The sequence below is a fragment of the Mytilus californianus genome, unplaced genomic scaffold (genome assembly GCF_021869535.1).
Source record: "Mytilus californianus isolate M0D057914Y unplaced genomic scaffold, xbMytCali1.0.p SCAF_6, whole genome shotgun sequence".
Taxonomy (NCBI): Eukaryota; Metazoa; Mollusca; class Bivalvia; order Mytilida; family Mytilidae; genus Mytilus; species Mytilus californianus.
In genome coordinates, this window is record NW_026262712.1 from 101,632,243 (window position 1) to 101,655,521 (window position 23,279).

The window sequence follows — 23,279 nt, forward strand, 5'->3', positions numbered from 1 at the left end:
AATTGAAAAAGTTCAGAGAAGAGCAGCCCGCTTCACATGCAACCGCTTCCACAACACCAGCTCAGTAGTTACTGATATGATGACAGACCTAAATTGGTATCCACTTGACATTAGGCGATTAAGATACAGACTTGTTTTCTTCTACAAAATTATACACGGAATTGTTTCAGTCCCTACATTTAACCTTTTGATCCCACTAGACAATAGAACTAGACATAGCAATACACACTCTTTTAGGCAAATACAAACATGTAAAGACAGTTATAAATATTAATTCTATCCGCGTACAGTTATAAATTGGAATCATCTGCCACAACAAATTGTTTCATGCAGTACAGTACAGAGTTTCAAGAGTATGATGCCAGAATCTGCTATAATGCCTATTGCCTACCTTTAACTGTTATGGTTATCAAAGGTATATAGTTTTATCTAAATGTTATTTTTCAAATGTACATATATCATTTTTGATTTTTTTTTCTGGTTACCTTGTAAATCATTAATCAAATTTTTAAGTCGACGCCCGGCGAATAATCTGCAATGAATGAAGAATCGCTAGAAACTTAAAGAGCAAGTAGTATAAATCCAAACACTCGGATTGCTACTAGATAAACAATAAACAATACAAATATTTCAACCCCGCCACATTCTGTATGTGCCTGTCCCAAGTCAGGAGCCTGTAATTCAGTGGTTGTCGTTTGTTGATGTGTAACATATTGTTTTTCGTTCATTATTTTGTACATGAATTAGGTCGTTAGTTTTCTAGTTTGAAATGTTTTACATTTGTCATTTCGCGGCCTTTTATAGCTGACTATGCGGTATGGGCTTTGCTCATTGTTGAAGGACGTACGGTGACCTATAGTTGTTAATTTCTGTGTCATTTGGTCCCTTGTGGAGAGTTGTCTCATAGGCAATCATACCACATTTTCTTATTTTTATATGTGACATCAGGAACATATATATTAGATATACTGTTCCCAGGTAACATTGACAAAAAATATCAAAATGTTAGATGACATGCCTCCCCTTTAAATTGGCATACAAATGATTATATTTAAAAGAAATGCTGATTAACTCTATTCTATTTTCCCCATTACTCATTGAAATAAAACTAGGAACAATATCAGAAATTTCATAAAACATTTTCCGAAATTGAGTTATTGAGTTGTGTACACATTATTGAAAAAGTACATTGATTTTCCCAAACATGAGAAAAATTTAATTTGGATAGTAAAACTTTAATTTTTGAAGCAAATCAATCAAGTATTTGCTGGATAACTTTATAAACATCATATAGTAAAGACTCCCTTTTGAGTTTGAAATATGCAGCCAGAATCCTATAGAAGACTTAAGCGGCCGAGCCTGAATACCAATGGGGAACATTCCTAATTCAGCTAATTCTGAGTTGGCATTAATATAGACAGTCCGAGTTGACTTTAAAGGCGGTCCGAGTTGACTTATTGACGGTTCGGGTTGTCTTTTTGTATCCTTGTAAATATTTGTTAAGTGTTAAACCTATATCCAAAGTGGGAGTGCTTCGATATATAACGGAGGGTCATACCTGTACAGAACAGAACAGAACAGAACAAACGGTACGAGCTGTCTTCGGACCGAGTTGTCTTTCACCCGTTATAATTCGATCCTGTCTTTTGTGGAGCACCACAACCTTTGTTGCCCGAAACGTTTTCTTGGACTACTTTTTTTCAAAATCAATTATTTTTTTTTATTTTTTTATGAATGTTCACACACAAAAATGAAAGAAACTAAAGCAAAAGAAAATAACAAACAAATTACAAAAACTTTTTTATTTCAGTTCGATAAATTTAAGATTTACTTTAAAATTTTTCCGAACAGTTTTCCTTTTACTTTGGCGTATTTATTTTCAACATGTCAGCCTCCATAGGGATCATTCTTCAAAAAAATTAACTGGAGAAATATTGAAACAAGACACGGTATATGTTAGAAGAAACTAATTTTTGTTAGTTTTTCGTACAAACAGTAGTTGATTACAGCACAGATTATATTCATTTGAAAGTACTATATTGTAACGAAGCCGTGTGAACTACTGCTTTTCTCTAAGGTTCAAAAGAGGCATTTGACTGGCAAATATGGCCGTTTTTACACAAAAAAATATACTCTTTTTAAAGACAAATCAGTGCAACTGGAAGAGTTTTAAAGCATGGCACGATCTAGATAATTAAAATGAAATTGATTAATTTATGATTCATAAATAAAAAACTTTCTCTGCTTTTTCTTTCTATCATGTATTAAAACTACATGTGACGGGATAGAGGGGGAACAGCAGCTCTAAGTTCCTTATGATTTTCTTTGACATTGCGGAACATCTATGGACCTAAGGTCTTTGGTTCCACAGCTAGTGACGGGATTGTTTCCTTTGCATAGAACATACTAAGCCAGCAGTACTAGGTTTGGGTATGGAAATGCTTCTTTAGATCAGTCAAAACTAGCGCTGACTTAAAACACGTTTGGAATTCAAAATTTTCCAATTCTAAGGGTGGATACTGAAGCTGTTATCGTATACATTTACCCACTGATTTGATGGAATCCGGGTCCGTTCGCGCCCATTCACGTTCGCCCCCTTTCACGTTCGCACCCCGGGTCCGTTCGCACCCTACACGTTCGCACCCTTTTTATTGATTTTGTCTTAAATAATTTTTCAATCGTATTTTGGTTAGTGTATTGCTATAAATAATTTTTTTGTTCATTGTTTTAAAATGAAGTGACTTTCTAAAAACGATTTTTGTGTTGAATAATTTTTTAATCGTGTTTTGGTTATTGTATTGCTATAAATAAGTTTTTTTTCATTGTTTCAAAACATGCAAAATAAAGTGACGTTTTTTGTGTTGAATATCTTTTTAATCGTGTATTGCAATATTTTTTTTTTCATTGTTTCAAAATAAAGTGACTTTCTAAAAAGTTTTTTTTGTGTTGAATATTATTTTAATGTTAAGATACCAAACCGCTTTAAACTCAACAACAATAACATTTTGAATCTTAATTGTTTTTACTCATACCAAGTTAAAAACATGCTAATATAACTACATGCAGAATTTACATCAAGTTTAGCTGTGTAAACACCATATATAATTAACAGTAATCATACATAATTAACATATAATAATTAATCATCAAATCAATTTAAAACAATATTTCATTTAAAAAATTTAAAAATTGCCGAATTTTTCTTTATTTTGAGATAAACATCTTAAAAAACATCTTATAATTCATCGGGTTTTTGAATAAAAAAAAAAGGGTGCGAAAGGACCCAGGGGGCGAACGTGTGGGGTGCGAACGTGTAGGGTGCGAACGTGTATTGGGCGCGAACGGACCCGATACCGATTTGATGTAGTGGGGTGACACGTCCGATGGACATTATCACTCTCTGTGTCTGTCACTTATAGATAAGTCCAAATATCCCCCCTCCCTAATGTTGCAAATGATCTGACTTGGTCTATTGAAGATTCTATCTTGCCCAGGGGGCATTTTGCCAAAAAATAAGAATTGTGGCAATTAAAATTCATTATTGGCGAAAAAAGTGCCAATACAAATTTGTACTTAACATCAGATGAAATTTAATTAAAATATTCAAAATCAAGACTTAACTAAATTTTAAATTTCTTTTAGATTACCTTAAACTAAAATATGGCAAAGAGACGAGCGGATAAAGAATTAACTGACAGAAATTGGGACGAGGAAGATGAACCAGAAGAGGTAATAGTAATTTAGTGGTTTTACTTACTCTGTTGGAAATGACTTTATTTGGAGTCCTTGCTAGTAACTGCATGTCAGTTTAGTTAAAAAAATAATGCAAGTTACACAGTTATTGCACGTTAAAACCGGTCTTGCTGTTTATATATACTTTTGCATAAAACAACAAGTGGAGTGTTGTCTCATTGGCATTCATACCACTTCGTCTTTTTTTTATAAGACTGATTAATTATCACTGATCACAATTGTCTCCCTATGGAAAAGTTTTAAATCGTGGCAAAACAAAACAAAATTTTTGTGTAGATTTTCTCAAAATTGTGTTTTGGGGCTTTTAACAGGACCATGATCATGCAATCAGGGCAATGGGTCAAACTCATGTAGATTACGCCTAAATTGTGAAAGTTGGCAGGTATGTACATGTTAACATGTACCATCTGTCAATAATGTTATATGTAAATATAACTTATAGAATAGAAAATGGAAACAGTGAATGTGTCACAGTCAGAGAGACAACAACCCGTACAAAGAGCAGGAAACAGTCCAAGGCAAATAATAGTTTTTCATTGCAGCGTGAAAATCCTGCACCCGGGGGTGGGCTTCAATTGGCCCCTTAATAATTATGTATACTAGTTCAGCGAAATGGATGTCACACTAAACTCTGAAACATATAATTGAACTAAAATTAAAAAACACAGAAGACTAACAAAGGCTAGAGGTTCCTTACTTGGGACAGGCGCTTAAATGTGGCTGGGTTAAACATGTTTTATGTGATCTCAACCCTCTCCCTGTACCTCTAGCCAATATGGAATACACAAACACACAGCAATACGCACAATTAAACTCAATTTAAGAGAAATCTGAGTCTATGATAGAATAGGTAACAGAAGAAACTAAGCAAAATGACAATGATCAAAATACATTAACAAATTGACATGCCAGCTCCATACCTCAATTAAACTGATTGAAAGATTATGTCTTCAGCTGATGAAAATCAACCAAAATCCCTCCTGTTAGGGGTTTATTATCAAGCCATCATAAATTATATGAGAAGAACATAACCTGTGTCATGCTGACAATTATTATATAAACCAAACTGTATTATTTTGATTGTCTTTTTGGGAGGAAAAAACCCAGTCCTTTTTTAACAACAGATGCAACAAATACATGTAGGTAAGAACAATGTAGAAGAGGTATTGTGTCACAACAACTCCCACTGTAATAACTCATATTCATAGTTCTCAATTAAAAATGATAGAATTTTTTAATAAAAGTTCTTCGCCAAAATGTAGCTAATATCATGCAATCAAAAATATGATAAAAAGAATGGGTCACAACCTTTTTTTAAAGCTCCAGGTTGTCCAAAATAAGACAAATAACAAAATTTTCTTCATTTAAATGAAAAGTCTTACATATACAAATGAATTACATTCTTGTCTCAAAATTTGCACATTTTCTAAAAGATCTACACAAGTTATTTTTCTGCTATTTTACTACCCAAGATTAGGAATACCCATGGCCATATACCACTGTAAATACATTTCCTACATGTAATCATGTATGTATGTAAAATTAATTCAATCATAAAGTAGTTCAAATAATGAGTTTCTTATTCGAGTACTTTACATGTATCTTCTGGTATACCTGAAAACATGTAGTTGACTGCAAAATTATGTCACGTATAATTTAACCGTCTTTAACATTGTATTTATAACTTTGAATATTGTTGAATTGCAGGCAGGTGAAATCCAGCTTGCCACTGAAGAATCATTAAAAGGAAGACAAATTCTGAAAGGAAAAAGAAGAGGTGCAGCTCCAGTTCAGGTATTATACCAGTAACTTGAAGTTGAAGAATATTGTAATAAGATAATAACCATCTCTTTCTCCTTGGTTTCTCATCAAGAGTGCTGGAGGTTGTGGGTTCTATCCTTGGCAGAGTCAAACCAAAGTCTTGAAAAGAGGTATTTGCTGCATCTCCACCTTGCACACAGCATTTAGGAGTTAGATCAAAGACCGGTCAGATTAACGTGTAAAGGTAGGGTGACACGTCTTCCTGCGGATTGTTACCTTGATCTTTTAAATTCTTTGTTAAAGAGATATATGCATTGATACAAAATAAAAATATACATTGTGTAGGTATTTAAGGGGAGAGTGTGAATGGCAATCACTTTATTTTAAAGTAAGATATTACAGTTGATGAATTTTGTATGATATTTATATCTGAAAGGATAATGGCCAGTAGTGGAGTATATGTATTTTCTCCTTCTTGTTCAATAGCTTAATAATTATATTAACAGTAGAACTTAATATGATGAAAATAAGCAAAGCTTTCCACATTAAAAGGAAAAGTATTTCACATTTGTTGTCTTTCCCTTTGTTAATATCACTCTGCTCAGTTGCTCTATAGTTCTTGTATCACAGCTTTGAGATGTGAGCAGAACTTATCCGCCACTTCATGATGTGTGAGGAGACGGTATCTTGCTAACTTCCCTCAAGTGTAAAAATTCTCTATGAGAGGTGGCAAAGACCAGAAATAGCAGGGGTATTGGATTTTCTGCACATAGAAATTGTAAAATATCAGTTGCCTAACACAATGTGAAGCCTTTTAGCTCATTTAATGTGCTCAATTGCCAAAAAGATACATGTTGTGGCTCGCAGCTAATTTTTATGATATCAATGTGTTGAAACCTTGGTAATCTCCTGATATCCTGTCTCTATAGTAATTTTAACATTATGTTTTTATGTCATAGTTCATTTCTGGGTCCTTTTCAAGGTGCACATTGAAGATCTTGTTGATATCTATAAAATCGCAGACAATGTTTGGGAATACAAAGTAAGGGTTAAAGCGTTGAGATTTAATATACTGTTTACATTTTTTGCTTACATGTATATATGGTGAAAAATTATAACATCACAGCACAGGATCTTAAAATAATTGACAATTTTTGTTTAAAACTGATAAGATGTGTAGAGTTTTGATAATTCCTAATATGTTAATATCTCTTATATAAATAGAAAATGATTTGAGTTTTTATTTATTTATATTTTTTCCCTTTCATCAACTTATATTTGCAATTTCAGTCATAGATTTAATATTTAACACCTTTCTTTGTTTTTAGAACAAAGATTTCGCTGGTTTTTCTGGTTTTAGTTTCAAACCCACAGCAGCTAGTACACCATTCTCATTCAATGTCAGGTCAGTCACTAATGGCGGTTCTGATAAAGACCAAAAACAAATGGAGAAATCAAAAGAATCTGAAAATGGACAAGCAAAGACTCTTACAGCATCAAATGGTGCCGAGAAAAAGAAAGGATCTTATTTGTCAAGTTTGAAAAATTTGAATGAAAGTGTTTTATCATGGATAAAAAGTCACGTTGATAAGAACCCATTTTGTATATTGACTCCTGTATTTAATGACTACGAGAAACATTTAGAAGAGATAATGAAAAATAAAGATGGAGAGAAACATTTAGAAGAGATAATGAAAAATAAAGATGGAGAGAAAACAGAAGATAAATCAAAAGGAGAAACAGACACAAGTAAGTCCAGTAAAATCACTGTAGATTCAGCAGTCTTTATATCTGGTATACAGTGGATTCAGTATTATTTGGGGCCTCGGTGGCCAAGTGGTCTAAGTAGTCGAATTACTGTATTATTTGGGGCCTTGGTGGCCTAGTGGTCAAAGTAGTAGAACTACTGTATTATTTGGGGCCTCGGTGGCCGAGTGGTCTAAGTAGTCAAACTACTGTTTATTTGGGGCCGAGTGGTCAAAGTATTCAAACTACTGTATTATTTGGGGCCTCGTTGGCCGAGTGGTCTAAGCAGTCGAACTACTGTATTATTTGGGGCCTCAGTGGCCGAGTGGTCTGAGTAGTCGAACTACTGTATTATTTGGGGCTCGGTGGCAGAGTGGTCTAAGTAATCGAACTACTGTATTATTTGGGGCCTCGGTGGCCGAGTGGTCTAAGTAGCTGAACTACATTATTATTTAGGGCCTCAATCCACGAAAATTGGTACCAACAAAAATAAATGAATCCACAGTAGTCCCAAAATCTATTAATATTCAATGAGAAACCTTGTTTAACTACTGAAATTTCAGAAATCTTTCTAAAGTCACAATCTTTTTGTTTTGTTTTAGTAAGTAGATAGCAGAAATAATTGTCCATATTAAACTTTACTCACCATAAAAGATTGTAACATACAATCCATTGGTGTTTATTGCCTAATTTACTGAGATGCTATGCCAACAAGCATGACAAGTGATGATGAATATTTTTGAAAATCTTTTAAATTGTTGTTTTTTCTTCTTCAATTTCACAAAGATATAGTAAAAAAAAAATAATATTAATGTTAGAATATGTATTGAATGAAACATTTTTGTTTTGCCATGACAATAATCTGTTTCCTGCGCTACAATCAACAATTTTGCTGTTGTATAAGCATTGGCACACCTCAATTTCATAGAGAATATTAGGCCCAATCCTTTCAGTCATGGATTATAAAATTGGCTTTGAACATTTTGCATAGTTTACGTGTTGGACATGCACTATAAAAAGATTTTTTTCATAATTTTGATTGAATGGTACATGTACCATATTGTAATATTGTTACATTGAAACATTGAAAATTATACATACTACATGTTATTGTAAATGTTTTCTTTATTTTCTTTCATTTAACTGTGGTATATGTATTTTGGTATAAAGAATGTCATATTCTTTGACTAAACTTTGCCTATAAAGCAGCCTACTCATTTGTGTAAATAATCTTGATTTGAAATAAACTGTTCCTGACCCATAGTAGATGTCTAATTTGCTTGTATGATTTATGACCTGTTTTTTTTTTTAATTAGTAATTTATTATTTTTTCAGAAACAGCTCCAACTTTTCCACTTGGAAATTCTTTAATGTCACCAACATCTTTAACAACAGAAAGCAAGCCATCTGCTGCAAGTTTTGCATTTGGTAATTCTAATTCTAAAACAGCAACTACTACAGAGACCAAACCATTGGGAACAGGTTTTCAGTTTGGTTCCAGCTTAACTAAAGCAACTGGGTTTGGTTCTATTCCAACCACTACTGCAGCCTTTGGTACCAGCTCAACTACAACAACTGGATTTGGGACCAGTTCAACAGCTACTGGTTTCTCAGGGTTTAATTTCAAGTCTTCCACAGAGAGTAAACCTTCATCTGGTTTCTCTTTTGCTGTAAACAAGCCAGCTGGAGAAAGTGGTGCTAGTCAAGGTATGTTTCGCTATATATACTTGCGCCTGGTTTTAAATTACATTGAAAATCAAGAGAAGTGTTGTGGTGTTCAATCAGATTGAAATGCAGATCCTGTATCCATGGTTATAATCCATTATGTTTTCTATGATTAAGATAATCAAAACTTGATGTACAAAGTGTACATGTACTAACTCAAAGTTTAAAATAATTGGAACTTATTTTTAGCTCACCTAACCCAAATAGTTTACAATAGCACATAAGAATAAAATAAAGTTTTGTCTAGGGGCAGAAATGTTCAGATCTAACACCTGTCCATTCACACAAAAAATTATGAAAAAGATAATTAAAATAGGAAAAATTATCAGCAAGACAAAATCTAAAAAATTGTCAACATAGCCAAAAATGTTGGTTGACTGTATAAAGCAGTAATTGCCCCTAAATGATGATAATTAGCAATTTTTTTTGTAATTTGTACATTTGTATTTTATCATGAAAACTATAATAGCTAGAGAGAAACTTTAAATAGCAAATGAGAACATCTACACATAAGTCAACATGGTAGAAATTGTGAGACAACAACTTATAGGAGTCATTGCCCTTAAATGATGTTTTTTTTACAAATTGTTTGTATTTTTGCCTATTATTTTGAAAACTATAATAGATAGAAAGGATCAGATAACCTTACATTTAAGTCATAACTCTGTATTTGTAAAGTAGCCACCAGCAGTTGGTGATTTGCTGTTCAAGGTATGCTGGAGTGATTAAGCAATATGTGTTTCCCTTATTATTGATGATGAAAGTCCCAACCTTGTAGAACGACAAAAGAGAAATAAGGAACAGAGCCTAAGACCACCATTCCAGAGACTGAGTCATTTAGTAAAGATTGAAGTGAATCTCGTTATTAGTCAAATTTGAGTTAATGGTGTACATATTTAAGCTAGACAGACAGACAGAAGATGGTTTACCATAATATCTTTGTTCTTGGTGGTCTTATATAAAGCATTCAGTTTATTTTTTTCTTTAACTTTTAGAAGAAGATGATGAATATGTACCCCCTCAAGCAGAGTCTAAAGAGGTTCCAGAGGAGGGATCAGTTCACTCCATCAAGTAAGTAGTATCTTTATTTTCACCCATCAGGCAACACAATTTTAAGTACTGTAAATTCAGAAACTATTGTGTGCAATTATTATATATATTGCGATTTTTATAGAATGGACAAAAATGTGAGATTATTTATTGCTATTTTAGGAAAAGCTGTATACAGATCTATGTATCAGATATCAGAATGCCAGATCTTATTGTTGCGATAATCTCCAAGTCGCATTATTCACATTAATAAAAACCTCGCATTAATTTCTGAATTTACAGTAATCAAGTGTGGATCATTCGAATACATCTTGTAAATTTTATTTATACATTCTATAGGGTTTTAATAACAGAGAATTGATCAGTACAATCTCTCTAGTAAGTTTTATCTATAAACCATAAAGGGATTTAATAAAGGATGGACATGTACAAGTACAATCCGTCTAGTAAGTATCTTAATACCAGACAGAGTTCTAAAAATTTCTTATCTTATACATTTCTTTAAATCCATATTCATTCATGTACAGGGAGTTGTAATGTTGTATGTACACAATTTTAAACAGAGCTGTGAGGTTTCTGCCATTTATGAAATATATTATAGTATTTATTAGAAGTGCACATTCTTAATGGAAAAACATTGATCAAAACTCTGCAATAGACTATTTGAAATGTATTGAAATAGCCTGATACATTCATAGTAATACTGTAAGTCATATGAACAAATGAATTGTATCCCTTTTGTTTGGTCACATATTTGAAGGTTTCAATATACATTTATTGTATGTTTTAGGAAAGGTGAATGACTGAATGTAGTTTTAAATATCACACAGATTTCATTGTATTTTCTCAATAAAAAATCTATTTATAGATGTAAGCTGTTTTATCAGAAAGATGGAGCCTGGACAGAGAGAGGTGTAGGATTTTTACATCTGAAGATAATTGATGAAAAGCTGCAACTTGTAGTCAGAGCTGACACTACCCTAGGTAAGAAATATATTCTTCTATAGCATTGATTGTTTTTGTTAGATGGTTTTAGTAACATGCACAGATAGCTTGCCTATAGTCATGATTTAACGTAAATACTGATGCGTTCTAAAAAAAATTGACATTGCAGAGTGCCGGAGTACATTTTATTATCCCAGCTTAGTTTATTTCTCAGATTTTGATTGGATAATGACTCGTTAAAAAAATCCATAGCCCAGGTGTTGCTAACCCAAATACTGGTTCTTGCTACCCATTACCCGGGGAATTTCACATGCGTTATCATTAGTTCAGTGGTTGTTCTTAGTGAAAAATTAGAGATTATCCATGATGTCTGTAATTAAATATGTAATCTACTAACGATTTTATCCTATTATGATGACCATAGGCATTTGTTTGTATATTGGTATCACGTCGTCTGAGTCGTCCGAAGACATTTGGTTTCCGGACAATAACTTTAATATAAGTAAATAGAAATGTATGAAATTTAAACACAAGGTTTATAACCACAAAAGGAAGGTTGGGATTGATTTTGGGGGTTATGGTCCTAATAGTTTAGGAATAAGGGGCCAAAAAGTGGCCCAAATAAGCATTTTTCTAGTTTCCAGACAATAACGTGTGGAATGTTGTATGGATCTCTCTGAAATTATATCACAAGTTTCCATACCACAAAGGGATGGTTAGGATTGGCTTTTGGGGGTTAAGGCTCAAACTGTTTAGGAATTAGGGGCAAAAAAGGGGGAAAAACAAGGGTTTCCTGGTTAATGGACAATTACTTTAAAAGTACAATGTTGTGTTTGAATTACCTCCCTTGCACTGCTTTTAAATTATGTATAAAGAAATGTTGTATTGTCTTGAGGTGATTAGCTGTCAATTTATTTTTAGAACTTACTGTTTTAAAAATGCTGATTAAGGTGTATTAATTTAAAAAATTTTAAAAAACCTTAGGGCTGTTCCAGAAATAATTTTAATGGGGGCGGAAGGCACTTTTATGAAACTTTGATGAGTGGTGATTATTTTTGAAAGATAGCCTGAACAATTATAGGAAATGATCTGTCAAAATTGTATGCATGGTGGGGTAAAATAAAAAGTGCCTTCCAACCCCTCAAATACATTTATTTCTGGAACAGCCCTATCAGAAGACACCATAAGTGCCTTCCAATCCCTCAATACACTTATTTCTGGAACAGCCCTATCAGAAGAGACCATAAGATGAAAATATATCTGACAAATCCAGAACGTTTCAAAAATGTTCATACCATATCCCAATTGTACTATGTAATTTTTGTCTTGCCTGCGACAAAAGTCGCAGAAAGTGAGACATAGGTATTACTATGCGGCGACGGCGGCGTAAACTATTTGTATAAAGCTTTATATTTCAGAAGGTAGAAGACCTGGATGCTTCATACTTTGTATGCAGATACCTTATGTTACGAACTTTCCGTCTGTCATATGTCCAATGTCCTTGACCTTATTTTCATGGTTCAGCGACTGCTTGAAAAAAAAGTTTAGTTTTTTTGTTATGTAAATTTCTCACTTATTATGAGTAATAGGATAACTATATTTGGTATATGGGTTCCTTGCAACGTCTACATGTCCATCAGACAGGGTTCACCTGACCTCAGCCTCATTTCATGGATCAGTGATCAAGGTTAAAGTTACGTGATTAGGTCCGTTTCTCAGATACTACAAGCAGTAGGTCAGCTATATGTGGTGTATGGAATGATTATAAGGGATACATGTCAGTCTGGCAGGTTTCATCTGACCTTGACCTCATTTTCACGGTTCATTGGTCAATGTTAAGTTTTTGTGTTTTGGTCTGTTTTTCTAATACTATAAGCCATTGGTCAACTATATTTGGTGTATGGAATGATTGTAAGGTGTACATGTCTGTCTGGCAGGTGTCATTTGTCCTTGACCTATTTTCATGGTTCATTGGTCAATGTTAAGTTTTTGTGTTTTGGTCTGTTTTTCTAATACTATAAGCAATAGGTCAACTATATTTGGTGTATGGAATGATTGTAAGGTGTACATGTCTGACTGGCAGGTGTCATTTGTCCTTGACCTCATTTTCATGGTTCATTGGTCAATGTTAAGTTTTTGTGTTTTGGTCTGTTTTTCTAATACTATAAGCAATAGGTCAACTATATTTGGTGTATGGAATGATTGTAAGGTGTACATGTCTGTCTGGCAGGTGTCATTTGTCCTTGACCTCATTTTCATGGTTCATTGGTCAATGTTAAGTTGCTCTTGTTTGGTCCTCTTCTCAGATACTATAAGTTATAGGTCAACTATATGTGGTGTATGGAATGATTGTAAGGTGTGCATGTCTGTCTGACAGGTTTCATCTGACCTTGAGCTTATTTTCATGGTTCATTGGTCAATGTTAAGTTTCTGTTGTTTGGTCTTCTTCTCAGATGCTATAAGTAATAGGTCAACTATATTTGGTGTATGGAATGTATTTTATTATTTAACTGCTGATTACTTACATTGAAATAGATTATTTTATAAAAATCTTTAAATAACATTAATAATGATAATAAATAATAAAAACTTTTAAGGGATCATTACTAAACCGTGATTAACAAAAACATTGGAAGGTGTGAAAATGTTAAAACAAGGTCACTCATGCATGAATGTTTAACATAGAATACAGTTCACTCCAGTCCCTTCATAAAGATTAATTGGCTGAATATGTACAGATTTTACATTTCTGAGTTATGGGGTTTTATTCATTAAAAAAGGGGGGATTTTCCAGTTTTTGGACAACAACTCAAAAATGCTTTAAGCAGTTCGCATGAAACTTTGGTGAATTATTTATAGCTATTGATGTAATCTCCCTATTGATTTTCATAAATTTCAAATATGACATCGAGAAGAAATTGAACTTTATTTGTTTATAGTCTGGCAACAGATTTATTAAGTATTGCGCAACAGCACAGTGTATTTCACAACAGCAAGAAATCTTAAATTGAATATAAATTCAATTCATATAACCGATTTCAAGTTCTTTGACTACATTTATTCAGAAACTATAATATGTCAAATATTTAATTACAATCCAAATTCAGACCTGTATCAAGCTTGAATGTTGTGTCCATTTTTGCCCCAACTGTTCAGGGTTGGACCTCTGCGGGTGTATCCAGCTGCGCTCAGCGAATCAGTTTGTTTCTTAATTAAGAACTCCTTTTTGTCGAGCCTGCGACTTTTGTCGCAGAAAGCTCGACATAGGGATAGTGGTCTGGCGGCGGCGTTAGCTAACTTCTTAAAAGCTTTATATTTTAGAAGGTGGAAGGTCTGGATGCTTCATACTTTGTATATGGATGCCTCATGTTACGAAGTTTCCGTCAGTCACATGTCCAATGTCCTTGACCTCATTTTCATGGTTCAGTGAGTACTTGGAAAAAAAAGTTAAGATTTTTTGTAATGTTAAATTCTCTCTTATTATAAGTAATAGGATAACTATATTTGGTATGTGCATATCTTGTAAGGTCCTCATGCCCGTCAGACAGTTTTCACTTGACCTCGACCTCATTTCATGGATCAGTGAACAAGGTTAAGTTTTGGTGGTCAAGTCCATATCTCAGATACTATAAGCAATAGGTCTAGTATATTCAGTGTATGGAAGGACTGTAAGGTGTACATGTCCAACTGGCAGGTGTCATCTGACCTTGACCTCATTTTCATGGTTCAGTGGTTACAGTTAAGTTTTTGTGTTTTGGTCTGTTTTTCTTATACTGTATGCAATAGGTCTACTATATTTGGTGTATGGAATGATTGTAAGGTGTACATGTCTAGCTGGCAGGTGTCATCTGACCTTGACCTCATTTTCATGGTTCAGTGGTCAAAGTTAAGTTTTTGAGTTTTGGTCTTTTTTTCTAATACTATATCAATAGTTCAACTATATTTGGTGTTTGGAAATATTTTATGATCTATTTGTCAGTCACACAGGTTTTTTTTTACCTTGACCTCATTTTCAAGGTTCATTGCTCAGTTTTAATTTTTTTTGTTTTGGTCTGTTTTTCTTAAACTATAAGCAATAGGTCAACTATATTTGTTGTATGGAAGAATTGTTAGCTGTACATGCCTGCCTAGCATGGTTCATCTGACCTTGACCTCATTTTCTTGGTTCATTGGTCAATGTTTAGTTTACTTGGTTAATGTTAAGTTTATGTGACAGTTGTAATAAAGCTTTATATTTAGGACTATCAACATAATATCAATGATTAGTAAAGAAGGCGAGACATTTCAGTGTGTGCACTCTTGTTTCATTCATAAATTACTTTATACTTGGAAATATAATTTTGCTTGGAGTTATAGTTTCTAAAAAAAGTATTGTCATTGAAAAAGTTGACATGTTGCAATGTACATTTATTCTACATAGTTCTATGGTACCAAATCAAAAGTTTATATAAAGGAAAGAAGTCAAAGGTTTCCCATCATAGTTTAGTTACATACATTTTTTTTGTACCTGAGGTCGTTGAATATAGATCATTATATAAATAAGGAGATGTGTTATGATTGCCAATGAAACAACTATCATCCATACATTGTACTTACCAGTAACAAACCACATTTGCAAAGTTGAATAAAATACAGTTGATAACATTTACTTATTACTAAAAAGAAAATGCCAAACTATTTTAAACAGTATTTGACTATAAACATAGATAAAAAAAGGTACAAACTGGACATAATGCACTAGTTCATAAACAAGTGAGAACAATCGCCTTCATATAGTGCTCAGAATATGACATTCATAAAACTTGTTCAATATCATTAGAGAACTCTAAATCTTAAATACTGAAAGCCACCTCTGATAAGTACAATGTACTATGCAAGATAATGATATAACTGGACTAAAAATACACACAACCTGTAATTAACTGCCTTTACAGCGCTTTCGCGCTTTGATTATACTTTATGCAATAGGTCTACTATATGTGGTGTATGGAATGATTGTAAGGTGTACATGTCTAGCTGGCTGGTTACATCTGACCTTGACCTCATTTTCATGGTTCAGTGGTCAAAGTTAAGTTTCTGAGTTTTTGTCTTTTTTTCTTATACTATATGCACTAGGTCAACTACATTTGGTATGGAAATATTTTATGATGTTCATGTCAGTCTTGCTGGTTTTATTAGACCTTGACCTCATTTTCACGGTTCATTGCTCAGTGTTTTTAGTTTTTGGGTTTTGGTCTGTTTTTCTTAAACTATAAGCAATAGGTCAACTATATTTGTTGTATGGAAGAATTGTAAGCTGTACATATCTGCGTGGCATGGTTTATCTGACCTTGACTTCATTTTCATGCTCCATTGGTCCATGTTAAGTTATCTTGGTTAGCTCTGTTTCTTAGAAACTATAAGCAATAGGTCAACTGTATTTAGTGTATTGAATGATTGTAAGGTGTACATGTATTTATTGTGTGGTTTATATGACCTTGACCTCATTTTCTTGGATCATGTCAATTTATGTGATTTTTGAAGTAAAGCTTTATATTTAGGACTATCAACATAATATAAATGATTAGTAAAGAAGGCGAGGCATTTCAGCGTGTGCACTCTTGTTATGATACATATTAAAACATTTGTGTGTTCCTCAAAACTTTAGGAGAACCTTTCTTTATAGTGAGCTCCTCCCCCAAATTGCTATGGAAATACAAAAAATACAAAAATGCTTAATGCATATGCCATTAAGAAATCATTGGGTCTAGCTAATTATAAAGAGTAACAAACCTCACTGAAAGTTATAGGTTTGGTTTAAGTAAACTATAACTGTTTCGTCGTTGTATAGGCCCATTTAACACACTCAATGAACTATGAGAAATTGAGGACTGCCCTGCACCCTGCCAACCTTAAAACACATTTGATTGAAACCTTTGTTTTGTTATTTGGTGTCAGCTTTTCCTCAAACCAAAAACTGTAAAGTACCTAGAGTTTCAGATACATATACTGTTCTGGGCTTTATTTTCAATGAATTGCAGTTGTTTTCCTGTACTTATGTTGCTATACAAAACATAAAAAAATTAATTATACCACTCACCAAAAAACATCTGGAAGAGTAGGGGGACTTGTAAAAATATTCATTATTAATTATGTGGAGGGGGCATTGGGGATGTGAACTGACAAAGGGTTCTAATTATATTGTGACAAATTTTTAATCGCTTGGAATGGCATGTGGATAAAAATTTTAAACTATTTTCTATTATTACAAGCCCATTCACTGAATGGGTGGTACACAGCATTCACCTTGTCTGCTTGTCTGTCTATTCATATCTTTTGTCACTTATTTCTTATTTGTATATACCTAACAAGAATAACCAAATTCATCTAAGGTCAACTTTGTCTGAGAGAATATAACCGTAGTTTCTTAATAAAGGTTAAAAAATTAACTTGATATGTTAAAGAAAAAATCATATTACTATTACATTTATTCTTTTCAGGCAACATAATCTTGAACATTATACTGTCTCCATCTATACCACTGAAAAGACAAGGCAAAAACAATGTCAGCATGATATGTGTACCAAATCCTCCAGTTGACAAAAAAGCAGATCCTTCCAAACCTGTTCCTATGTTGATACGGGTAAAAACTTCTGAGGATGCAGATCAATTACTAGAAAAAATGGAAGAATTGAGGAAGAAAGATTGATGAAGAAATTGTACTTAGTTTATTTTGGATATTTTTCTGTCAATGTGTATTGTACAATTGTAGCAATTTTTAGTATGATTACGTTATTTCATTGTCATCAACAAGGGTGTATGTGTTCATCTTAAAGTTCATAAACTAGGACAGTAAAAAAGTTTGTCACTGCATATGAAAGAAGGTATAAAATGTTTTCAGGTTGTATAAAGATTAAAAAGGTCTTTTAGTGTGTCTCTTGTCTATATTTTGAATTGTTTTCTGGTTACGAATACTTAGTATCAATATGTGTACGAAATTGTCTATGTACGGGTTTATATTCGTAAAATTTGAAAATTACAAAATACTTATATTGTAAATTTATAGTATGGCCAGTGTTCTCCCCACAAATTTCAAATAACATCCTTATAAACAGGAATTTTTTAATTTCATCTTCTTTTTTTTTAAGAAATCATTGCATCACAGCCATAACAAATTATTTCAGATCGCATCTCATTCAAGTAATATAGCATCACATTTCCATGATTCTAAAAGGCCCTGGTTAGAACACTGATGACTCAAGAATAAAATCTGTGTTTATTGTCAACCCTAAGAATTTTTTTTTTATTGATGAAAGTTAAGTGATCTTTCAAGTAAGTTAGGTTGGTAAACAATAAAACATTTTCTAGCACCAACGACCAAAATGACAGGATATTCCAATATATTATATGAAATTCAAGTAATCTATGGTTTTACATAATCATATTCTATTAAATCTTTTCCCTAGAACTATGACTTTACTCTAGAAACCATGGAAAGGTAACTGTGACATGACTTTGAAATTTCGACTAACTATAAGAAAAATAGCTTTTAAAAAAAATGCATATTAGAGTAAAAATGCTGGACATTTCTAGCCCAGATTCACAATCACATAACTACTGCATGGTTAGTTTAATTTCATTCATATTTCAGTAACAGTGCCGAAATCATTCAGACAGCTATGCTTCAAAGTCATTTAACTTGGTAGGCCATGTAAAATTAATTAATTGGTACTCTTTACTTGGGTTTTCTAAAAATGAAGAAGGATGGATATTTACGTTGTATATTATAATTATCATGCATGATTTTGCATAATATACTCCTTACTTTAATTGATCCAAACATGTGATGTGCATTTCTTCTTTTTCATACAAAGCAGACCTCATCAGCACTTAATGTAATGCATCAGTTTTATCATAATTCATGTTAATGGCTAATTAACACATTTCATGTCAATTGAATAAAGCCCATTGTGATTTTCTAAATTGAAACTCTTTCAAGGTATACAGATCAATGCTTAAAAGATGTGAAAATAAGAAAAATGCTGTTCCTGTGAGTAGCAATAAAACTTGTGTATTGGTAATTCTTTTCTCTATAAATGTTTAAAACACACCATCCTCATGAATAAAGGTATTTTGAGAACCAAAAATTTATTTTCCATGATCTTCTACAATTTATCCTGATATCCAAATTCTTGATTAGAAATCACATATCTTTAATCAAGTATGTGATATTAATCAATAAAGCCAACAAAATAATGCAATATATCATGTACATAAATTCCCAGCTGCATGTATTATACAGAGGCAAAAATTGTGAGATGTTTATCTTTTATTAGAATGTTGTAAAATTGAAATGAGTGAAGGGTAAAAGAAGTGAAAAAAAACAAGATGTTTGAAAGATCTGTTAAAATTGTTGCTCTGGAGTTTTATGAAGTTTTTGAGCGTTAAAGATTGTTACATCCTGTGAGTGCTTATTATCATTTAAAAAGTGCTTTGTTACATATATTTTTCAATAAAAGTCTTCGATTTGTTTGTTATATTGATAACTATGCAGAAACTTCTCTTTCTCTTCTTATCAGAGTTTAGACGAATACATTATACAGGACAGATGTGAATTGTATTAATATTAGTATCTCTGTGCAGACAAAGTATATTGTTTTACAGTTGCCATAATGGTATGGTCCCTTACTTGCATAATATATGTAATGGACATTTAAAAATGGATTATGAAATTCAAGTTCCCTTCTAGAAAATAATGTCTGGAAAAGTTAGAAAGTTCAAAAGAGGCTATTTCCCATCATACAATATAAGAATATGCGTTATTATCACCAATGAGACAACTTTCCACAAGGGACCATATGACAACAATGTTAGAAACAATAGGTTGCTATGCAGCCTAGACTTGAACAATGAGCAAAACCCATTCTGTATAACAACCTAAACTAGCCAAAAATGACAAAATCTTAAACAATTCAAACTAGAAAACCAATGCCCCTGATTGATGTAAAAAACCAAATATGAGATACAACAACTGATAACCACTGAATTAGAGGCTCCTGACTTGTTACAGACACTTGCATAATGTTGCTGGGTTCAACATTTTTGCATGCCCCAAACCTTGTGTTACATAAAAACAAAAGTTGAAAATAGCTAGATTCATCAGATCGATATAAAGCAAAAAACAAAAACACTACAGACACAAACTGATCTGAGTGTACTCACAGCTACTGAAAGCTAGTTCAAAGCCATTCAAAGCAATACAATTGAGAATGGAAATGGGTAATGTGTCAAAGAGACAACAACCCGACCGAAGAGCAGAAAACGGCCGAAGGCCACCAATGGGTCTTCAACACAGCGAGAATATCCTGCACCGGGAGGCAGGCTTCAGCTGGCCCCTAAACAAAAATGTGTACTAGTTCAGTGAAAATGGCTGTCATACTTAACTCCAAAACATATAAATGAACTACAATTAAAATACATACAAGACTAACAAAGGCCAGAGGCTCCTGACTTGGGACAGGCGCAAAAATGTGGCGGGGTTAAACATGTTTTGTGAGATCTCAACACACCCCCTTTACCTCTAGCCAATGTAGACTAAACAAACACACAGTAAAACTCAGTTTAAAAGAAGTCCGAGTCCGATGTCAGAATAGGTAACAAAACAAACTAAGCAAAATGAAAATGATACATAAATTTACAAAGGACTACTAGCAGTTACTGACATGCCAGCTCCAGACCTCAATTAAACTGATTGCAACACTATTTCTTAATTGGCCAATTGACTGTTCTCATCATGTGATACGGTGGCGGCCATGTCTGCGTTAACAAACTATTAAAAGCTTAATATTTCAGAAGGTAGAAGACCTGGATCCTTTTTACCTTGTATATAGATGCCTTATGTTATGAAGTTTCCATCTGTCATATTTCCATTGTCCTTGACCTCATTTTCATGGTTCAGTGACTACTTGAAAAAAAACTTAAGATTTTTAGTATTCTTAATTTCTCTCTTATTATGAGTAATAGAGCTATATTTGTTATGTGCGTACCTTGCAAGGTCCTCATGCCTGTCAGACAGTTTTGACTTGACCTGGACCTCATTTCATGGATCAGTGAACAATGTTAAGTTTTCGTGGTCAAGTCCATATCTCAGATACCATAAGCAATAGGTCTACTATATTTGGTGTATGGAATGATTATAAGGTGTACATGTCCAACTGGCAGGTGTCATCTGATCTTGACCTCTGTTGTGAAGTCCGCTTATTAGACGTACAGTATAGCGCGCCGCTTGATTGTAACGTCACTATCGTTGACGTACTTCCTTTAGCTTTCAATACATTATCAAACTAGCAAGACGTCTGTTATTTTAGTTCATGCCATTGTACAAAATCTTAGCCACTATACGCAATATTGGTGCCGTGACCAGGATGAAATAATGGAAGCGAAGATGAAAGCCGTTCGAGCGGGACACAAAGGCGCAGTTACGAAACTCCTGAGGAAATTTGAGGACATTCAGCAGAGTTCCGAAGCGGATTACGAGGAAATTTCAACGTTATTAGAAGCTGTCACACAGAAGAAAAGAACTTTAGAGAATATCAACGAGAAGATCTTGGAGCAAACCTCGGATGAAGATGTAGCAGTGGAAATACAGGAATCAGATGGAGTACATGTTCAATTTAGAATATAAACTACGACAAATTGCAAAATTAGCAAAGTCAGTTCAAAATCAGAGTTTACCCGCAAATGAATCAATTTCATTGAATTTGAACCCTCATACCGATAGTTTTATACCGAATACACATTCAGTTCCATCTACATTTATTAGCCAACCCTCAACATCAGCAAACCAACAATATACACATAGCACAAATTCACGCTCAACGTCTAGCACAAATAGCGAGTATCACAAGCTACCGAAGTTAAACTTACCTATATTTACCGGAGATATACTAGACTGGCAATCAATTTGGGACTGCTATGAAACCGCGATCCACACAAATCCTACACTGAGTGATGCACAAAAATTCAACTACTTAAAGTCTCTTTTGCAAAGCGAAGCGTTACAAACTATAGCAGGTTTTTCCATGACGAACACAAATTACGACAAAGCAATGTCATTACTCCAGGAAAGATACGGGCAAACTCATAAAATCGTCCAAACCTACACGCAGGCCTTACTTGATTTACAAGCTCCAATTCATACAATTACTAGCCTCCGTTGTTACTATAATAAGACAGAAACTTATGTAAGAGGTCTCGAGTCACTCGGACAGACAGACGATACGTATGGGTCACTACTAGTCCCTGTTATTCTAAATAAATTACCGGCTGAGATACGTCAACATTTAGCACGAGAACACAGATCCACAAACTGGACACTACATGATTTACGCAAAGCGCTTCTCGACGAACTAAATATTATGGAAGCCAGGAAATTACCAGATAAAGTAGAAAGACCACTCGCTACCGCTACTTTTTAAACTAGTATGAAGTCACGTTCAAACTCAACATTCGGAAAACCCGATAAGTCAGTTTCGCATAAAAAGCTTTACATTAAGTCTTGCATTTTTTGCCATGAAAATGGGCATATAGCCGTTAATTGCACAAAAATCACAACCGTTGATTCACGTACAGCTGTAATTAAGAGAGAGAGGCTTTGTTTTAACTGTCTCGGTCGTCACAAATTAGCCGACTGCAAATCTACAAGCACATGTAAAAAATGCAACAAACGTCATCATACAAGTATATGCTTCCATTTGTACCAAAACTGTTGAATAAGTTGAGATTTTAATCGAGACAATTTATTCAGATTCATGAGTCATCTCAAACGTCGAATGTTCAAAGTCTCTATTATCAGGGTATGGAAGTGTTGTGATCCAACGTCCGTAAAGTAAATGTGATGGCGTTAGCGGTTCATCTAAAGGATCTGACGAGACGTAAGTTAAAGGACGGTCGTTCAGAATAGTTACTTCAGTCACAATTGTCTTAAGAAGTTCTATATTGATAAGGGAACGTCCCAAAACCTTCTTGACACAGTCTTTTGTAATCCATACCAATCTTTCCCAAAAGCCACCGTACCACGGTGCGCGTTTTGGTATAAATGTCCATGTTGTACCATAGTTGTTCAACTTTTCTGTAAGTGACGCTGAACAACTATTTCCTCTTGAAGTGTCAGCAAATAGAGACTTTATAATAGACAATACTTATGATATCAATTGTCCCTCTAGTTCTAGAAACTTAAGCCGTAAAGCTAAAAGTGTTGCCATGGAGAACATTAAGAAATGGACAAACGGAAATAATTCATAATTCAGAGACTGTAAATT

At 33.6% G+C, this 23,279-nt stretch overlaps 1 protein-coding gene across 2 annotated transcripts; it reads left to right on the top strand.

The window, feature by feature from the left end:
- Window positions 1–1,806: 1,806 nt before the first annotated feature.
- LOC127706761 (nuclear pore complex protein Nup50-like) lies at window positions 1,807–19,489 on the top strand. Of its 2 annotated transcripts, none has more exons than XM_052211430.1 (8): window positions 1,807–1,949; window positions 3,643–3,729; window positions 5,461–5,547; window positions 6,843–7,263; window positions 8,596–8,967; window positions 9,981–10,056; window positions 10,904–11,019; window positions 17,460–19,489. In XM_052211430.1, exons 2-8 carry the CDS (start codon window positions 3,661–3,663, stop codon window positions 17,666–17,668), a joined length of 1,350 nt encoding a protein of 449 aa, XP_052067390.1. In that variant the 5' UTR covers window positions 1,807–1,949; window positions 3,643–3,660; the 3' UTR covers window positions 17,669–19,489. The 2 variants fall into 2 exon arrangements, with proteins under 2 accessions (XP_052067390.1, XP_052067391.1); XM_052211431.1 differs by having other exon boundaries at window positions 1,856–1,975.
- The last annotated feature ends 3,790 nt before the right edge of the window (window positions 19,490–23,279 follow it).